Below are 21591 nucleotides of genomic sequence, written 5' to 3'. Positions count from 1 at the left end.
AAGAAAAGAACCCCGCACCTATTAAATTTATTGAATTCGGAAAAATAAATGTAAACTGAAGAGAATGAAACAATTATTATTAAAAATGTAAAGTTTTGTGTTTTAAGTTGATATAAAAATATCTTTCAGACATATTTTTAAATCATTTCTAAGTTATTGCCGGAAAACGGCCAAATTTAAATTAATTTTTCTTTGATTGTTCAGTTAGCGTTCGCACTTTGAAAAACACGTTATTATTTCTTCTGTATTAAATGGCATGCGCTCAAAATTTTGTGGAACTTGTTTGAGTTGTTTTGGGATATCTGTAATATATACATATTTACAAAGTTACAATGACATTTTTGTATGTAAGTCTTACATTTTGTAGATTATAAAACAATAGAACTCCAGAATTGTTTAATGAAACCTCTATTAGAAACAGTTACGTAAGTATACACACACGCTTGTTTTTGGGTTTCATAAGATAATTTTTATCTTTCAAATAACAATATATCAGGAACCTTTTTCATTCGATTCGGCTTAAGTAATATGTTTACTATAAGATTTCCTGAATTTTCCCCAAAGTTTGTTTTTACAATTTTGAGCAGCACAGATACAGTTTCTCGTCAAGTGAGTTTTATGTTTATTGGCAATCTCATTATCTTTCCTTATATCTTATAAATATCGTTTTCTTTCTTTATAAATATCGTTTTCTTGTTTATTCATATATTTCATGAAAATAATTAAATAAAGAATAACTAATTTAAACTGAAAGCATCAATTGAATCAGACGATTTTTTAAAAAATTATAATAAGCTAATGTTTTCCATATTAATTAAGCAAATCAATAATTGTTTCTGATATGAATTATTAACCGTCTTCTTTGAAATTTTACCATTAATGTTCTTCGAGAATTTTGCTAATGTGTTCGGGCAAAATAAATAATTGTTGCAAATATTAAAAAAATTTTCTTTTAAAAACCATTAAAAATTGTTAAAAATAGCTTTAAAAACTAATCAAAAAACAAAAACATTTAATGGAATATTTTTTTTTGCTATTTTATTAATCATTAGAAATCTTTTTCTTTATTTGCTTTTAATTTTTTATCATTGTGATCAATAATTTCACGTGATCAATACTGGATTGTGATGAATTATTTTTCATTTATTTAATAAAGGATCATTTGTTTAATAAAGGATTTATTTAATAAAGGAATCCTTAATTACATATAATTAAGGATTATATAATAATCTTATACTGAAAATATTAAATTGATATGTTCTCATCGGTAATAAGCAAGTTCACAAAATTTGAAACTTTCAGTGCATTAGGTAGTGAATTAAAAATAAATTCAGAATAACCAAATTTTCTCTTCGCGCATATGAGCCAAACAAAAAAAAATATATATTAGTAATAACTAATATAAAATATATTGATATAATTAATATTTTAATAATAACTGATAACAATTTGACGCCTTTGGAAGAAAGCATTCTACAAAATATATTTCTTCATTCTGCAGCTTATATTTCTTTCATTTCATTTTCTAAGAATTCTGAAAGTTTCATTTTCTGAGAATTTTCTGAAATTGTTTGTTTATGTTAAATTGTTTTTTAATGTTATTTATCAAAAAGTAGGGTAAATTTTTTCAGAATTATGGCAAGCATTTAATCCATAATAAAAAATATTTCTCTGGCTTAATTTTCTACATTAAATTATAATAAATGTAATTAATGAAATTTTGATCGTAGCAGAAGCTTTTATTTCCAAATTTCAAAACTCACTCATGATATTTTCTCTGAAACGAAAATTCATTTTTTTCTTGCTTAAGTATGTAGAAATATAAGTGAATAAAATCTGATTTCTCTAATGTTAAAATATAATTATTTATATGGTTTTAAGATTTTAAGAAATAACTTAAGTACTGACTAGATTTTTAGTATTTTAATTATTTTTAACGTATGGCATAAATTAATTATTCTATGACACTGCACATTTGTAGTCAATGAAAACTCAACAGTTCTATGGCCCTGAATGTGTGAGCGTGTTTGTGTGTTTTGAGGTTCCAACGGTCAAATTATTTAACTTAGAGCTACCAAATTTGGAACAGATATAATTTTAGTAATATATTTTTTTTTAACCCAGTAATAACTTTTTTTCAATTTTTGAACGAAATCAACTAAAAAGAAATTTTCTGTCAACTCAATTGCAAATTAACACGACGACGACATAAAACAAAAGCAAAGGGAAATGCAAAGTTTAGTACACAGCTTCAGAACTAACTTATAGATCTGCACCAAAGTTTAAAACAAAATTTATCAAATAGTTTAACCCTTTCTAGGGCCGTGAGAAGTATGCTTCCCACCAAATTTATCAATCTTTGTATGAAATTATGTAGGTTGGCATAAGTTCTGACAAATTTTTTTAGTAAGTCAGAGACAAAATGATGTGTCTTCTTTATTTGTTACTTAATTTTTAATGAACCAAATTAATTAATGAATCAAATTAAATTTATCTAAGAAGCTAAATGAATCCTTTTTCTTATTCTAATTTCAAGACTAAAAATATTTTAACATAATATGACTAGAAAAAAATGGCCCTTTAAAGGGTTAATGTCTGCCGCGTGTACATTCTAATGCATGAATTTGTGGTAACTCAAAATTGCAAATATTAATAAACTTTGGTATAAATATTTTTGCTAAAGTTGTTGTTTTGTGTCAAATTTTAGGTTTCATTTGACATAACATAAGCATTTAAAAATTTTTTGTAATTTTTATGGGTTTTCAGTTATCATTTATTAGGAAATATGAAAGAAGATTTTGGGGTGATCACTTTATTAGTATAAATTTGAATTTTAGTGAATTAAAACATAACATGCTATCAACTTAATATATTATTTCAAAGATATTGATTAAGTAAGAAATTAATTATTTTCAGTTAACAATTCATTGTACCAGGAATGGCCAAAAATAAATAAAAATTATCAACGCCTTAAGAAAGAAAAGTTTTCCAGTAATAAATATGATCCTTTCATTGATAAAGAATTAAACTTATGCGTCTTCCACATTTCCCATCTCCGAAACTCAGAACATAAAAACATACATTCCTCTTTTCTTATACACTGCTTTGACAGCTATTGAAAAACAGTTAATCTTTGAACAAAGCCTTTTTAAGAGAGATTTATTTTCAAAGAAGCCTTCATCTGGAAGTTTTTATACTTTGTTTTGATACATTCAAAGAAAGTTGTTGATGAGGAGATTAATTTAGAATTTTTAAACGATAGAAAAATAAAATTCAATTTAAAAAAAAAATATGAAACGAATAAAAGCGATAAAACATATTTTAATATTTTCATGAAGATAATATTTTTCTTGTTTCAGTAATCTTCAGTTTATTTTTTGTAAAAAAATGTATTTTATAAATAAAAAAAAGGTTTAATTTAAAGGGTTAAATTCTAGTTTTATTCCATTTTGCGCATTTAATAAATATCCCAAAACATTGTATATGCTAGAGTGTTTATTATGAATTAATAACGTTGTGGCTAGGGATTGCAATACCGGTATACCGGGATACCGAATACCGGTATTTTGTGCCATTTGTACAATTTTGTAATACTGGTATTATCAAGTTTAAATACCGGTTTTTCGGTATTTACCAGAAATTTTTAAAATTGTCTCCATTATAAGTTCAGGTATCGCGAACATAGCAATATAGTATACGTTTTTGTTTTTATATCTCCCTAACGGGCGAAATTAATTAGCTAATTAATGGCTTAATTTATTGCTCAAATCTAAATTAGCGAAACATGGATTATCCCTGAAAGAAAATATTGTATCCATAACGAATGATGGAGCAACAATTATGAAAAAAGTTGGAAAGTTGATTGGTGAAAATCAGCAATTGTGCTATGCACATGGAATTCAATTACGAGTAATAGATATGTTATACCAAAAATATAAAGAACAGAAGAATCCAAATATTGTGGATATAGAAACTTCGAATTCCTCGGAAACTTCGGAGTAAAGTTTCTTAAAAATTTTTTCCCGCAAACCTATCCACATTCAGAATTCGGTTCAATTATCGAATATGATGTCACTACTGTTGATAGTGAAAAGGAATTGTCTCTTGAACAAAAATTAGAATTAGCAATAAGTAAAAAAAATTTCAACGAACCAAAATGCAATACTGAAATCAGCTATATCCAAAACCATCCGACGAGAAATCGATTTATTTGAAGATGAGGGATTTAGAGGTAAATACTTGGAAAAAGTATATCGCGCATTGCTAACAGTACCACCAACTAGCGTAGATGCCGAAAGAGCGCTTTCGACAGCTGGTAATTTTTACACAAAATTACTTTTCAGGCTTAATGATAGTACAATTGATGCATTGTTTTTTTAGATCACATTACAAAAATTTGTAATAGTACCGCAGACTGAATAGTGATATTTACACTTTTTTTGTGATTTAAATAAATAAGATGTTTCTTTACTTTTTTGTGATTATATACTGTTATAATTTATTACAGATTATTTTTTGTGAAATTTATACTCTCTAACAAAACTGGCAAATAAAAAAAAAAAAGAAACGCCTGCGTTTTCTTTCTTTTTCTAAAATTTCTAATACCGGTATTAAAACCGGTATCCCGGTATTAAGATTTAAAAAATACCGAATACCGGTATTGAAATTTTGGTCCGGTATTGCAATCCCTAGTTGTGGCAGTACGAGGAATTTGCATAGAATGAATAAAAAACTATGGAATTCTTCCAGGCCATGCTCTTAATCAGAAAGACAAACCGATATAGTTTAGCAAATTTCCTGATTTAATTTTAGGTGAAAGTCAAATGAAGGTCAACTTCCTTTGAAAATCCTTTAGTAAAATAAATATACAGTTATACATTTATCTTAGGCTATATTTGGGAATCTATGAGTCATTACAGCATCAGAAGAATGGTTCTTCAATTTCATCATGCATTATTAATATACTAGTTGGTGTACTTAACTAATATATCAATGTACTAGCTTACACAGACTACTAGTTTATTTTGTTTTAAATTAATTATTAAATAGGATGGATGGATGGATGGATATTGGACTTTTATGGCGCAAGAGCCAAAACTGGCTATGCTGCGCCAAAACAAGTGGTATGTGTATATTGCCATATGATTGTTAAACAAAACATTTCCTCAAAGTTAAAATACAAACAACGTTTTACACTTATAAAAAGAAAGCACAATAAGTTTAAAAGACAAAGGTCTTAAAATTATGACTCCAATTATGGAAAAAACTCCAAGAAAATGTTTAAAATCCCTAAAGTTTTCATATAAAATGGAAAAAAATTATAGCTCTTAGAAATTCAAAGATACTCCTGTGAGGGTGTTCTCCCACCAATTCATGCATTTCCAATGTTAATGAATTAAAAAACCGCACACGATGAGAATTAAATTTAGGACACTGAATTAAAATGTGTAAAACTGTAAGATTAACATTTCAGTCTGAGCACATCGGTGGACGTTGACCAAACAAAAGTTGTTTGTGCGTAAGGCGGGTGTGACCAATGCGTAGTCTGGTTAATTTGACATCTGCCCCTCTAACCGAGACAGCTGGCCACAAGTTAATAGTCGGTTTAATAAAATGCAATTTATTTTGCATTTCTCTATCCCAGGATTCTTGCCAAACAGAAAGTAAATAATTATTAAATAGATACAAAAGTAATAATTATTAAATAGATACAAAAGCAAAGTGGAAAAGTTGGTAAGAATATAACCCCTATAATGTTAGGTGTGGAATGCTTAGTGGATAAACAATTGCCAAAATTCGTTTCACAAAACGTTGTTACTTTAACGTAATTGCAGTATGCTAAAAAAAAGTGTTATAGCAAAAAAATAATAAAAATATATCTGGTGAGGTTCGATAATGATGACGGAACTTTTTTGTATTTTAAAGATTTTATTGTTTCTCCACTTTCGGGAGTTGGATTGAGCCTTGCCTTTCGGCGTTGCTGCTACGTCGATGATGTTACAAAGACTGACGGTTTTTTACATATACCGCTAGAGGGCGTTACAAGTGAGAGGCGGGGCAACATGCTTACGTAACAATATCTATGTCTCGCGTGTTTATGCTTGTGCGTGCGTATTTGTATGTGTATATGTTGGCGCTGTACAGGTCAGATCGTTTGACCTAAAAGTTACTAAATTCCATTAACATGCACTTTGGAGGTTGGGACTGTTCGCTTCGAATTCGAACTTTAGTTAATTCAATTTTAATTAGAATTTTGAAATTTTTCTAATATAAATCCCAAACATATTATTATAAAAAAGTAAAATTTGCCATTTTTCAATTTTTTTTATATGGGTTTTTAACTATCCCTTTTTGAAAAGTGCTAAAAAATGTTTTTTTGTTAATTTTTTTGCCTAATTTTTAATAATAGATTACATTGTGTCCTGAAATTGAAATTATTTTCTTTTTTACTTTTTCATATACGAAGTATATAGAAAATATTGAATCGTCAAAAAACTCGATGGGGATCACTATTCGATGATCTTCTGACAATCTCCACTTTTAGAACTCCCTAAGTTCAGAAAACACATTTTTGGCAAATGCTTTGTCTGTGACAAAGTTAACTCAACAACACTTTCAGCTAGTCGGATGAAATTTGGTATACGGTCTTTACACCAAATTTTTAGAATGTCATCCAACTTGGAACAAAATTTAGGGGAAGTCTGTCTGTTCATCTGTTCGGATATAAGTTAACGAGATCATTATAAAACAGAGGAAGCTGGATATAATAAAATTTGTACACATAATTGTAGTGTATATCTATAAAATCTATAATAGTATCTGGATATATAGACCACTTGTCACATTTTGAGCCAAATTCTGTAAAGGGTCGACCTCTGTAAACATGTAAAAAGTATAACTGAAATATGTAAAGATTTAAACATATTAAATTTGGTATGAGATTTTTAAATTACAAGTGTAATTTTGTGTTCAATGTTTATTTAAATTGATTGAAACACACGACCAAAACGCAAATTCGATTTTCAAGTACTATTAAATGTATGCAGTGATAATTTGCCAAAAAACTCGCCAAGGATCGCAAGGATAGATTCAGTAAAATTGCTCAATTTAAGCCAAAGGTTAATTTTGCGTAATCATTGTATGCCAATGACATGCAAGACGATTGCAGGGATAACATCTTCAGTAATTAGTAGCGACAAAGTTCTAGTGAGACCACTCGCTTGTTTCTTTAAACATCTGATCACAGCTTCTTTTTTCATTAACGATTTAGTTTAGTTATATTAGTTTAGTGTAGTTATATTAACGTCCCGTTTTGTAAAGCAACACTAGGGCTATTTTGGGACTGACCTCGTAATTTTGAACCACGGTCAGATAATGAGGACGACACCTGAGCTGGCATCTCCCTCTCCACATCACACCACAGTAGCGGAAGCACGTTTGACCCGGACTATTTAACGTGCAGCAGACCCTCTTACACGACGGTTCTTCAGTGGAATCGGGTCTCGAACCTGAAACCCTCCGTTCCGAAGCCGAGACCTTAAAAACAGGCCACCGCGGCCCAAGGAAGGTCAAATTTGAAGGATTCCTTTTCTTCTGTATGGTTTAAAAGCCGAGTAAAAGAGTGAAGATACGGAACACGAAATTTAGATGGCAGATAAACAAAACTATTATATATGTCATTGTAAAATGATATCATATTAATGGTTCCAATTAAAAAAAAAGTTAAAGTAGAAGCTAAACGAAATATATGTGGCACAATTAAACTGGTGTTGTTTTAATACCTACAATAATTTATTACCTAAAAATTACTTGTCGATAGAATCATTATTATGAAATTATGTTAAGGGATATAACCCAAATTAAATGCAGCCAATATCTCCAACAGAACAAAAATAGATCAAATGTGGTTAGTACCTAAAGAAATTTTTTTCAATATTTCTTATTTTTGACTTCTAATTTCGCGAGATAGATGGAACAATAATAATACATATTGAAAGTCCAGTTTATCATTATCTCTAAAATAAATAAATAATAAATTTGTAAGCAGATGCATATAAATAAAATGCGTGTATAGTAAAATAACTAACATACACCTATCGTCGAAACCTCCAATTTTATCTTCAGAAAATTAAGACATTTATGTCCAAATAGTTGTATGCCTTTCAGCAATTTCCTAATTATATACTCGACACTTCTCATCTTCACTTAATGTTAATCTAATTACCGTTAGTTAATGCATGTCATTTATGTAGACTTGAAGTATATCACCATTACGAGGGGAAAGGTTTTCAAGTCGTGAATTTGTATTTAATAGACTTAGTAAATCAGGACATAATAGAACTTTTCTCGTTCTTTTACTGCTGATTAACAATGAATCTAGCAGAAGGGTTATAGAAAGTAAATCATAAAAAAGAATATTAATGCATTTAGATATTCTTTTACGACTCTATTGCTTAATAAACATTTATGTTTTTGAATTAATTTTTAATTTCTTTCTTACTTTTTTCTTTTACTTGTACCTATTATAGAGCAAGTCTAGGCATCATCAAAAAATTCGAAGTAGAGATAATTCGAAATATCCACGTTTTATACCACCCTGAGGTCGAAAAACATATTTTTAGAAAATATCCGTCTATCTGTCTGTTACAAAGATAACTCAAAAACTATTTGAGCTAGACGGCTGAAATTTGGTACAGAATCTTTACATCAAATTTGCAGATTTATGCCGAGTTTTGATTAAAATATCCAATTCAGAGGAAGTCTGTCTGTCCGGTTATTAGAATATAAATTAACATGATACGAAGGAAGCTAAATAGATAAAATTCGGTGCATAGATTTAACATTTATAGTCAAATTTTACCAGTCAAATTTTGAACCATATCCAACAAGGGCTTGATTGTCCGTCGGTCTATACCATGCAAAAATATGTAAACGCGATGATTTAAATATTTCAAATTTGATATTCAATTTTATGTCTCCAAGTGTAGTTTTGTGTGAAGTATTTGTTACAGTTTGTTGGGGAAAAAATTTCGAAAACACAAATTCGATTTTCGGTTAATATTGACAGCATGTCAGGGATTAATCGCCAAAGTCTCGCCAAGGGTGACACGATACATTATGCCAAAATGCTAAATTCACGCCAAATTTAATATTTTGTAACTATTGTAAGCCAGTGCCATGAAAGACATTCTCTGGCATCATAATTTCATTCGAGAGTATGCCAGAAAGTTTTGGGGCGACCATTACCATGTTTTTTTTTTCTCTTTATGAACGAATTTTTTATTACAAATCAAGCTCTGATGATATTTTGAACCTTTTGCATCTTTCTTGCAGGCGGATTTCACACTGGGTTGAGGAAGTGAATATCGATTAAAAATTTCCTTAGCACCCAAATGCAATAAATTTGTGAAAATTAGAAATTCTATGAATTATTTATTTATTTACTTTAAATAAGCATACTGCAGAGATCAAATCCTTTTACAAAATGCATTAATCAAAAACCCACATGGAACACAAGCCACAAACAAAATTAAAACACACACACAAAAAAAGAAAAGAATCAAGAATTACAAAATTCTAAAATATATATATATAAAAAATGTAAACAGCTATCAAGGGACAAAAACTAAGCCACATACAAGCACAAGAGCATCACGGAAGCAAAATCACCCAAAATTAAAATTCTATCATAAGAACAAAATCCTTCAAAACATTAAAAATATTTAACATATGTGACAGGAGGATTTCAGAATTGATTTCTGTCATGTTGAGATATTGGTTCCTCTCGCGCGTAGATAGAAAGAAGCCTGTTCGCGCAGTTGCCATAGTAAATTTCATAAAATATTGGAAATTATGTAAAATACTAGAAATCTTAAGCTTCCAGCTGTCTAGCCGAAAATTATTGAATGTATTTAATTTCAATTAAATCGCATCACGATTTTTCAACAAACTATTTTAATGTACGAAACTGTCAGATATTAATACTGTGTTGATTCAGTAGTCGTCTATATGTTGTTCTAGCCGTCTCTGACAACCAGCTGGTTCGCTATATTTATTAGCCATATCTAATTTCAGATAAATCCTTAGTTATAACTTCATCTTCTGGATTCTACTTAATTGACAGAAATAAAGTCGTGGAATTTTTATCGGCTTACCTATGTATTGAACACTTGAACATTTCTAATGGGGACGAGTCCCATGTCATCACACCGCCATTAAAAACGAAAATGTCTGGTTCATTTCTGGTTCATCTATCTTCTAAATTTGATGATATTGTAACTTTCTATTCATCTTGTAAACTACATGGATATTAAAGAGATCTGTTCATTCCCAGTTTTCAACAATGAAAGAAAATTATGAGAGAAAATATTTCATGAAACAATGAAAATAGCAACAATGTTATTTAATACAGGAAAGGATGCAAAATAATATTTTTGAAACAATTGCTAAAATTTAGAAAATAAATATGCATGACTATTTAATTAGTACCATTCGAAAATATAATTGTTTAACTTTTAAAATAGTATGCCATCAAAAACATAACTTGTAAAAAAAAACCAAGTCTCGCAACTCAGCTCTTCTATCGTAAAAAGTTGTGAGATCCATGTAATATCAAGTCGGTCCATTTATTCAGTCCCTACTTAAGGGTCCTTCTGTCTTAAGTTATTACGTAATTAGCTAACCTAACAACATCTTATGGTGACCATATCAATATTAAAAATCTTTTATGGTTTAAATAAATAAATTGACTTGGCAATCGCACTAAACAATCTAATTTAATATAATATGTTAATGTAATCTAATTTAATGTAAAAATGCATTGTGTTTTCATGCGATTGCCAAGTCAATCTATTTATTTAAACCATAAAAGATTTTTAATATTGATATGGTCACTATAAGATGTTGTTAGGTTAGCTAATTACGTAATAACTTAAGACAGAAGGACCCTTAAGTAGGGACTGAATAAATGGACCGACTTGGTATGACATGGATCTCACAACTTTTTACGATAGAAGAGCTGAGTTGCGAGACTTGGTTTTTTTTACAAGTTATGTTTTTGATGGCATCTCATTTCTTTTTGTAGATAGTCCTTTTCTTATTTTTGTATGTAGTCTTCCCCTTTTTCTTTTCCAGTACTACTTCTTGAGATTCAGCCACAGTTTTTCTCAAAGCCCAGTCTCTGTCTCTATGGGTTTTTCTCGTAAGCTTTGATGTGACAATTTTTGACAAGTCTGGACGGTAAATGCTTCTTAGTCTGTTGTATTCACAAATTGAGGATTCTTGCGCTTTAATACTTGCAAAGTCGACATTTATTAGATGTAAGCCGTCCAGACTTGTAACTCTCGGAAGTGCCACGTAAGAACCAATATCCATCAATGCATTATTTAGACTCAGACCGTGACTTTTGTGTATAGTTATAGCATAGGCTTTACATATGGGAAACGGTTCGCGATGAACATAAGCTTTATTAATAATTTCAAATTTAGTTTTGACCGGACTAAGCTCGTAAACATGTTCTTTATTAAATGCAATGTATATTTTCTTAATTATTTTTTGTATTTTCCTGATCAACCTTTACTCTTTGCATTATACCGATAGAATCATTAACTAAACCAAGACTCACGTCAATATTTCGCCTTAACATGACTTTTGCTCCTATTTTTATAATTATGTTCTCTTCCAGGCCTGCAGTCATAGAAGGATGGTCTTCATATTTTTTTATGCATTCACGAGCTCTTTTTGTTAGGTATCTGGGAAAATTTATGCTATCTACAGCTGTAAGTTTTATTTTGGGATGTAGAAGAGATTTAAGCATTGCAGTATTTAATTGTTGACACATGTTTTTTGTAGATAATAAGCAAACGATATCATCAGGAAGTTTCGAGAGGTGTTTAATTATTTCAATTAATCTGTTTTCATTTGAATTGGATTTGAGAGTTATTAATCTAGTCGAGAGTAAGTCGCGGTCTTTTTATTTAGTCACACCTAATCTTATTCTATTTAGCATTTCAACAGAGTCAAAATCATTGAGCTGTCGCATGTTAATTGTAAGTTCATCGTATATGAACAGTTCAGTCCACAGATTCGGTACACTGAGGGAACCTAATAACTTGTTAGTTTCAGCAGTTGAGTGTTTTTCAAAAGGTGACTTTTCTCTTACCGGCGGACGCTGTAAGAGATCTCCGAAAACTACAAGATGTTTTTTTCCAAATTACCCATTCTGATCGTCTAATTGCTAAACAATTGCTAAAATTTAGAAAATAAATATGCACGACTATTTAATTAGTACCATTCGAAAATATAATTGTTTAACTTTTAAAATAGTATAAAATTTATGTTTGTTCAATATTACACATTATTATATTAATTATATTTTTTGCATAGTTTTCAATAGTTGGCTTTACTGTAGAGTTTAAGTGCAAACTATTTTTCATTGTTTCATCAAATATTTAACAACGTTATTTCTTCTTCTGTTGAAAGCTTCAAAAGGAGTATTCTGTTTAACATCTATGTAGTTTAAAAAGGGATAAAAGAAATAAAAAAGTGGTTACAATATAACGAAAATTAGAATATGGATAAATTAGGTAGTTATATCATCTATTTTTCATCATTTTTTAATTTGATATCAAATGTTTTTTTTGGGGGTTAGCATCTAGCTGTGCATGAAAGGATTAATTAATAGTAAAGAAATATAATATTCCTGGTGAACCAAATGGTCGTCAAAATCGGCTGGAGAACCAATATATCAAGTTTGTTGAAGATACACTTTCTTAATGAGGTTGGAAAGCGTAAAGGTTTCTTAACTTTACATTATATGTTTTCACAAGTCTTTCTATTTATGATTTTAAAATAAAAAAGAATAACTCATATAAGTTTATAGGAAATTATTTCTTTCGCTTGAAATATAAAGCATAAAATTTAACAAAGAGGCATAATTTTGATTAAATTTAACTAAAACAGCATCCGTTTAACTAATCGTATTTCTGAGGAACAGAATTAGGAAACAAATATCCATATAATAATATTTAATGCACCATAATCGGTGATATATAAAATATTTTAATTTTACCCAGCAAAGTATTTGTTCTTAAATTATTTATTTTAAAGAAAAGAACATGTGGGTTAAATTTAATCTTTAAAGACAAAATGCTGTATGATTTAGGGTTAAAGAAGCAATATATACAAATTCAATTTAATTATGAACAAAAAACTGAATTATTTCTGTTTCGTGGCTCATAATCCAGTTTATACTCAAAAAAAAAAAACCTCTGTATTTTCTTTGAAAATTTTGCCAGGTGGTTTTCATTATTTCATTAATATAATAAATTCAGTAATTTTGTAGTTTTGAAATCACGCTAGTAGCTAGTAAAAATATTCGGAATATATTTTTTCATGCTAAAAACGTTCTTGTTTTTCAAGTACTTCTGGGAAAAGAAAACAGAGAATTTTGAGAACATATGACTCCCTAAACATAAATTTAAGGGAAAAAACAGCGAAATAAATAGAATCCATTTCGTTTAGTTTTAAAATTAGATTATGTTCGCTGTCTTGCTTTCAATTTCAGTTCGATATTTACGAATTTAATTTAAATCATTCTTTTTATCCTTGGAATAAAAAAAATATATATATGAAGTCTAGACAACGTCTCAAAACTGAAAAAGATAACGTTCGCATTTCATTGAAAATATTTTTTTTTCAAATGCTTACAAAACTGGTTTCATTAAAATATTCTAAAATATTCCAGATTGGTATTTATGGAAATAATTTATTTTTTGCAGAATTTTTGAATGAAAAAAATCATTAAAATATCAACTAGAAAAATATCTGATAATTTTTTTATTTATCATCTGAACACAGGTATGCTAATATTTCATTACTTTATAAAAACAATAATTCCAGTAAATAACTGTATGAAGAAATATGTGTCTTATTAATTCCATAGATAATAGGATTTAATATATAGATTTTAAAGCAGATGAAAATTTATTTTTCTAATAGTAAATTATTTTATTTAAATTCAACCATAAAAATATTTAATGTATAAATGCTTTGATGATCATTAACATGCAGGTAAATAACTGTTGCAATCTATTTTGAAAAATCACGTAAAGAAACATGCTTTATCAATATTATATATATCTGGAAATAGTAACTAGATTTAATTAATTAGATTGAATTTGATTATTAAGATGATGTTGTTTTGGTTAGGGGGTTTTGAAGCGCGGAATCACATAGGCAATGAATAGTGAAGCTCGAAATCATGTAGGCAATGAATAAAGCATAAATGGCAATTTTCATCATCATCTTTTAATCGAATATATTTTTTATCTGCTTTCATCAATATTGCATTATTATTACGTATTCTTCTCTGACAGCAGATGCGTTTTCAAAAGGTTGACGTAGAACTATGACATGACAATAATTATTTTTATCTCAAAATCGTTTGTCAACTCAAATTGTTTACATGTTCATCTCGATCGAAAATCTAAGAGGATGCTTTTTTTAGGCGGGAGAGGGGGGGGGATTCCCGCACTTTCAATAGCAAATCGAAATCGAGAAGTTAAGGCCGAAGAAAGTGTTAACGACTCATTGATAAGGAATTCTAGTCAGAATAAACGAAATAGATGTGTTTTAATAAAGTTTCTGAACTATAGGAGCATTGATCTAGGGCTAGGACATATATCTGTTTTTTATTCTTGGCACCCTTCTTTGAGAAAAAGGTAAAGTGAAGTAAAAAATACACAAAATGTTGCTATGATAAAAAAAAATGTTTTGGAAAAAATCTTTTTAATCTGCCTGAAACTTGGGGGGGGGGAGGAATTAACCATTAATCCACACTAACTAGAAAAAAAATATTCATTTTCTGTTGTCGCTCCTTGTAGAGAAATAATCGTGTGTACTAAAAATTATAAATAACTAATTTCAGATTAAGGTAATCAATTTTAGATTTTCAAGTATTTTAGAATTATATATTTCTGCTTTCTAACATTTTACAATCGCTTTGTTACCTAAAAATTTGAATTTTTGAAAATTGATTATCTAGTTTGTAACCATTGATGAAAAACAAAATTTAGCAGTTCAAGCAGTTAGAAATTATTTAATATTTATTTATATAATGAATGAATTTTTTTATAACTAGTAGAAATACATCACTATATGGAAAGGAATGATCACGTGAGCAAACTGGGATCGCATATAGTGATACCAAAAGAACCACGTGATTCTTAGGGAATGGTGAGCGGAGCAAATAGTATGTGGAAACCAATAGAATGTTATCTAAAATCTATAAATTCAGTAATTGTAATATTAAAATTGCTAAATATATATATCCACTATTAAACAGTGATTAGACAAACAGAAATTGTTCTAAAAATGTTTAATTCGAACTCAGGAATCCGTAAAATATGGAGATATGTTAAAATCTCAAAATCGAATTTTTGAACAATTGCAATTCTTCTCTTTATATACTTAGAGTAGAGAAAGTAAAACCGATATTCATACAAAGTTCAAAGTCTGTTAATGAATATTTTGTTTTTAAGTTTTTTGTTTTGAAAAACAAATGATGTAATTCAAATAATATATGCATAAAATTAATTTTATTTCATATATTACGTTTTAGAGATATTTTTAATTTTGTAATTGTTATTAATTAATTAAATTTATTTTATTTTATTTATTTCATTTTGTAATTGTTATTAATTAATATTGGACTTCAACTTTTTTATTAATTATGTAATCATTTTTCTTAGATGAATGATTCACAAAATATTAATAAAAATACAGCTCGAGAACAATATGTAAGTAATGGTAACATCTACGAAAGATAAAATACTATTTTGCTTTTACAGTTACCCCTATTTTATCTGTATATAAAACCAGCCAACGAAAGCGCTATTAACTTTCTACAGATGGGCTTTTCAGCCGTAAGCCTATTAATCTTAAGCATTTCATGGATTATTTTATACATTTGGATTAAGTAAGTGAATAGTTTCAGTAGTGAAATTTTTCTATTATTATTACAAGTTTTATGTTATTGAAATTAAATCTGATCAAAATCTTTTTATTGATATGTTTCACAAGTTTTTTGCTTTTTTATTTCGGAAATATCCTAATTTTAAAATGGATTTGTAAATACATTAATATAAAATTTTTTGCATCTTTTATTTTTGATTTTTTTTCTAAATTTTATTTAAAAAGGGATTTATAAATATATTTATTTGTAATTTATTTTTTATCCATTTATTTTTTTAAAACTTTCCTAAGGTTTTTTTAATATGTTGTTTCTAATTTATTATTTTTTTCCTCTTTTATTCCTGAAATTTCCTAATTAAAAATAATTGATGTGTCCAAAGAAACTGAATGTTTCTTGAATATTAATTTTGATTATTTTCATGTATTAAAAGTCTTCTTTCCAACGTTATAACATTGACACAAATTTATTTTGGAACAATAATAATATTTGTGTGGTGATAATTAAAATTGGCAAATTTAATTACCTTAAATTTTAACTAATTTTACTTAATTTTTAACTAATTAACTGCAACATTTCAGATGGCGGAAATCGAAGTTAAAATTATTTGAAAATCTAGGAATACCAGGTCCAACTCCTCATTTCTTATATGGGAACATATTGGAATTAAATCAAAAGGCAAGTTCTATGACTTAAATTTAAATTCCATTTCATTTCACAGTCTTTTTTTAAAAGTTGTTACGGATATTGAATTATAAATCAAGTAAAGTGAAGGATGCTGATTAAAATGTTCGCTTATACTAATGCAATTAGTTCATAAGGAAATTTTTTAATTAAAAATGTTATTGTAATACATTTGTAAATTGCACTAAAAATAATAAAATAATTTCTCCTTGTCTCATATAGATTTAAAACTTCATAGATTGCCCTGAAAATTTACGATAGTGAATTTTTAAAATTCAAAGTTTAAATTATTAATTAGATAATTTTATATGCTTAATCCATTTTATAAATGTGTTATATTAAATATATTTTTATTTAAATAAATGTTTTTTTTTCCGTTTTAGTCTTGTGTATTTGAAACTACAAATGATTTTATATTTTTCAAAGAGCTAATGATTTGTCATGGGGCCATCTACCGCTTATAAACGTTTTTAATCGATTGCAAAATGTTATGGAATAGGCAAAAAGACATACAAAAAAACGAGTCAATATTGTATTGTCATTAAGTTCCGAGCTGTTTTCTCTAGCTCATTGGGAAGTTAGTTTAAAATGGATTTCAAAAATTGCACTGAACAGACAGTTAAAAAAGAAAGCGAGTTATTAAAAGCGGGTCAATAATAATAAAATAACAAATCTCTATCAACTTTTTTAAGCATTTTACAGCATGTCTAACATCTCATTTAAATATTAATTTTAGAGAGACTTGCTTTTAATTTTAAGTAACATCATGGCGCTGAAGTTTCGAATTTTCAAAACAATTTGTTGTGAAATCGACATAAATCTTCAAATACGAACCAAATATCACTTGAAATACAAAATTCGTTTAAGTATGCAAGAAAAGTTGTTTCTAGTTAAAGTAAGAAAAATAAAAACTTTTGATTATCGTTTGTTAAATTAAATAGTGTCAGCGATGCCATTAAACATGATATAGTAATACCCGCTATAAGCTTTGCTGTTATAATATTCCTTTTTTCCTTTCCAGAAAACCCTTAGTAAGTAAAAATAAAATTAATATTATACGCATTTGACTTTTTTTATGAAAGGATGAACTAAATAATTTAAATAAACATATATTTGAACTAGTTACTTTCAAGAGAAACTTAAAACAGTTATATAACAGAAAATTAGTTATTTGGAAATTATCAATGCAAAACTGAACAATTGCAATACAAATTTAGTGATAAATTTTGATTACACATGCAGTACTGGAATAATTCGTTTCTCCAACTGAAAATGTATTGTTTGGATTTCATCCTGTAGTAATACTATTTTATTTATTGATATTTTCCAAGATTTTACAACAATATACCATCTTTAGGGACCTCGACAATGCCATGTAGATTGGATAGCAAAATATGGAAAAATCGTTGGGTAAGTTAGTAGAACATCTACTATTCTATAGACTTAAATTGTTGGCATGGATCAGTGTTCTCCCAGCTTTGATATTTGTTAAAGAACGATAATCTTTATTATATGATCAAAATTCTTATAAGGGATTTAAGATTTGTAAATGAAAGAAACATCTCTTCATACTTTTTAATTGTTAAAAGCTGGAATCATTATAAAAGAATCATTTCATAAAATTCCACCTAATATTTTACTGAAACTGAAAAAGGAAAACAGATGCTCTTGAATCTATTTAACAGTTAGGAAAAAATGCACTCATTTGTTTCCAACCACAAATAAAAGAAGTAGAAAGTAATAAATTTTTTTTAACATAATCTAAATTAGGAATATTTACTTTGAATCTGAATAGATTATTTTAGTTGGTATTTGTTTAAAATCTTTTGACAAATTTTCAAGAAAAATGTTATTGGTTCATTTATCAAAATAATAATAATAATAATGATAAAACTTCAATTCCTTTTCTTGTTACCATAAAAAATTAACTATTTCTTTTGAATCGTTTTTAATGGTGCATTTCAACCATCTGGAAATTTAATATAAAAAAAGGAATCTTAGTGGAATGATCAATGCATTCAGACTTATGTGGTTTGGTTTGATTTAATTAGGCTTTATTTTGGAGTATCTTGGCGCAAGAGATATTCTTGGCTAAATCCCGCCGTCTTTATTATAAAAATCTTTAAAAAATAGTTTGATTCGGAAAATGGAGATGAAATATGCGTGATAGAAATGTACTTGTGTTTTTATAATAACAACTTACCAAGGTATTTTCATACAGTCAGGTAGAAGTTGTATTTATTACTCACCTAAAAGTAAAGAAACAAATTATTAAACTTTCTTTTCCAAAATGTTCATAAATAAGAACAATTATTAGGTATAAATAATTAGATTAGATTCTCAGGCAATTTTATTTATATAATTCCGTTCTAAAAATATTTGCTTAAAACAAAAACAAAATAGTTTAGTAAAAATTTTTATAATATAAATTACCATGAATACTGCTTATAATATCATGAATATTATACTTCAAAAAGAAATCATTTTATTACTTTTGATCATCAAATATTCTAAAATATAACTTTTATTTTTATTAAATTTGAACTGGACAAATAAAATCTATCAACTTACGTGTCTATTTTTTTTCGAATAAATCCAGTGTTATACATATTTAATATCAACCTTATCTGATATGTAAACCTAATCACTAATTTTATCAATTATTTTACTTTCTTTAGAGCTATATAGAGTATTTGTACTTATTTTACTTTCTTTAGAGCTATATAGAGTCTTTGTAAATAGAACTTTCATATAAAAGTAATTGCAAGCGATTTACTTTCATATAAAAGTAATTGCAAGCGATTTACTTTCATATAAAAGTAATTGCAAGCGATTTACTTTCATATAAAAGTAATTGCAAGCGATTTACTTTCAAATAGCAAAGAAACATTCGGAATTTAGCATTATTATTGTTAAATTGCTATTATTGTTATTTTAAAGTCACATCTCCCTTTCGTTTCTAGAGCTCAAGTTTCCCAGTTTGTTATGGATGTATGTAGACTTAATTAAAAAAAATTATAAAAATAATTAAAAAAATAACCATCAAACTACAATTAATTGGAAAGAAGCATTTGAATGGCAAAATACGAATACATATAACACAATAAAAAAAATTCCCCTCTGCAAGCTGGAAGGCAAAGATACATTCCTTTATATTTAAGTTACTATCTGGTAAATTAAATTGATAATATTAGAAAAAGTCAATATTTGGGTTTGGGCATCACTTCTCAGTCCGTAACTTCTAAAATATTTCAGTTATCGACAAACTTTAAATACTAAAGTTAATAAGGTGCTAATTTGGTTAACAAGATTTATTTTACTATCTTCAATATTAAGAAGGTTATAGTGAAATGAAATTTCAACCCCCTCCCCCCCCCAACCATTTTCAGAACGATTAAGTTACATGTTCCATTTACAAACTAGTCCGAGATTTTCACATTCTAACAAGCCACTTAAAATCCGAACAAATATTTTCCAGTTAACCTGTTCAGAAGATAACATGGGCAAAGCGTTTATAACTTTATATATAAGATTTTGAACAAAGTGTGGTTTTGGGTTCTAGGGACTGTGATCAGTACAGAAGAAATTTTCCCAAAGTCTTGCCATAGCAAAAGTTGGTCTTCCTACAGGAAGCTACCAAAAGATGGTAAAACTAGAATAAAAAATACCTGGAGTACAAGAGAAATGTGTGAATGAACAAGTTAATGAGTAGAAAAAGTAAAAAGTATGAGTAGAAAAAAAAAATAAAGCAATTATATATTTGTACTCACAGATGGATTGAAACTGATTTTCCTTTTTAGGATCAAATTCTGTTTCTCACAAATGTTTACTTTAAAATCGCGAAATAACTCATTTAATGTGTCATTCCAAACTTAAGCCAATTCTTATCTGTTTAATCAAGCATTGAAATTTTTTTTATGCAATTTTTGATTGAATTTCGTATAATCTCAAGAAAATGAAGGACATTTTGGCAATCATCTAAATTAATTTCAGATTAATTGAGAAAATTTCAGATTCTACCATGGGATGAAACCGGTTTTACTGGTTGCGGATGCTGATTTGTTAAAGAAGATTTTCATAAAAGACTTCACCCTATTCTGTAATCGACCTGTAAGTAATTTTTGGCAAGCTGGTGCAAAACTATTTCCTTATTTTATTTTGTTATGCATCAATTTGCAACAAGTTAGAAGAATCTTTTGATATAAAGTAAAGCTCGAGGACTTGCGCTATAGAACTGCTTTGAAATACTTCATCTTCTCAGAATAATGAAGGTATTCATTTAAAAATTAAACTTCTTTACAGGCATAGACAAAAAATAAGTCCAAATGATCAAGAAAAGTTTTATCATAGATGTATGATCATCTGATAGTATAAAACTCCCCCCTTCCTTAAGCAATAAAATGAGATGATCGCAAACAAGATAAGAAACCATCTGATAAAAAATTCTTAAAATGACATCTTTGAGTCAACATTATATCTATATTCTCAGTTTTTTTCCATTTATTGGTACTAATTCAAGTCACTTATGTTTGAATAAACTATTGCAAACGATTAAATTCAATTACAATGATTTTACATATAACACTAATGGGACAATAAGCATTAAAATTTATAATTCCATATTTTAGGATAAATTTTTGTCGACAGAATAAAGAGAATTTTTAATTTTTAATTATCATTTGGTTAAGAAAAAATATTTGTTACAGAAAATGATTTATCACAATAATTTTCATTTAGACATTAAATTGAAAGAACCATGATAAAGTATTCATTCCGGATTAACAAATACATCAAAAGATTTAAGAAGTAAACACTCGAGAAACAGTGAAATCTTAATGACAAAAAATTCAATAGAACGAAAACTATACATGTATAAATGCAAGATAACACATGTAATAATTGAGACATTAAGACAAAAGAACCGTATGTAAATATAA

At 27.9% G+C, this 21591-nt stretch overlaps 1 protein-coding gene across 4 annotated transcripts in view; it reads left to right on the top strand.

The window, feature by feature from the left end:
• Window positions 1-524: 524 nt before the first annotated feature.
• The window catches only part of LOC129981492 (cytochrome P450 3A41-like), a 40925-nt gene continuing 19858 nt past the window's right edge, over window positions 525-21591 (top strand). For 3 of the 4 annotated variants that reach the window (XM_056092345.1, XM_056092344.1, XM_056092346.1), the window contains exons 1-5: window positions 525-609; window positions 15849-15976; window positions 16552-16648; window positions 18012-18064; window positions 20668-20764. In XM_056092345.1, the coding sequence (XP_055948320.1) occupies window positions 529-609; window positions 15849-15976; window positions 16552-16648; window positions 18012-18064; window positions 20668-20764 (456 nt within the window). In that variant the 5' untranslated portion in view covers window positions 525-528. Of the gene's footprint in view, window positions 610-15848; window positions 15977-16551; window positions 16649-18011; window positions 18065-20667; window positions 20765-21591 lie in introns of those variants that run through there. The other variant, XM_056092347.1, reaches the window with a different exon arrangement.

Source organism: Argiope bruennichi, chromosome 8 (assembly GCF_947563725.1).
Source record: "Argiope bruennichi chromosome 8, qqArgBrue1.1, whole genome shotgun sequence".
Classification (NCBI taxonomy): Eukaryota; Metazoa; Arthropoda; class Arachnida; order Araneae; family Araneidae; genus Argiope; species Argiope bruennichi.
The sequence above is the reverse complement of the archived record's forward strand: the minus strand, read 5'-3'. Positions and strand labels throughout refer to the sequence as shown.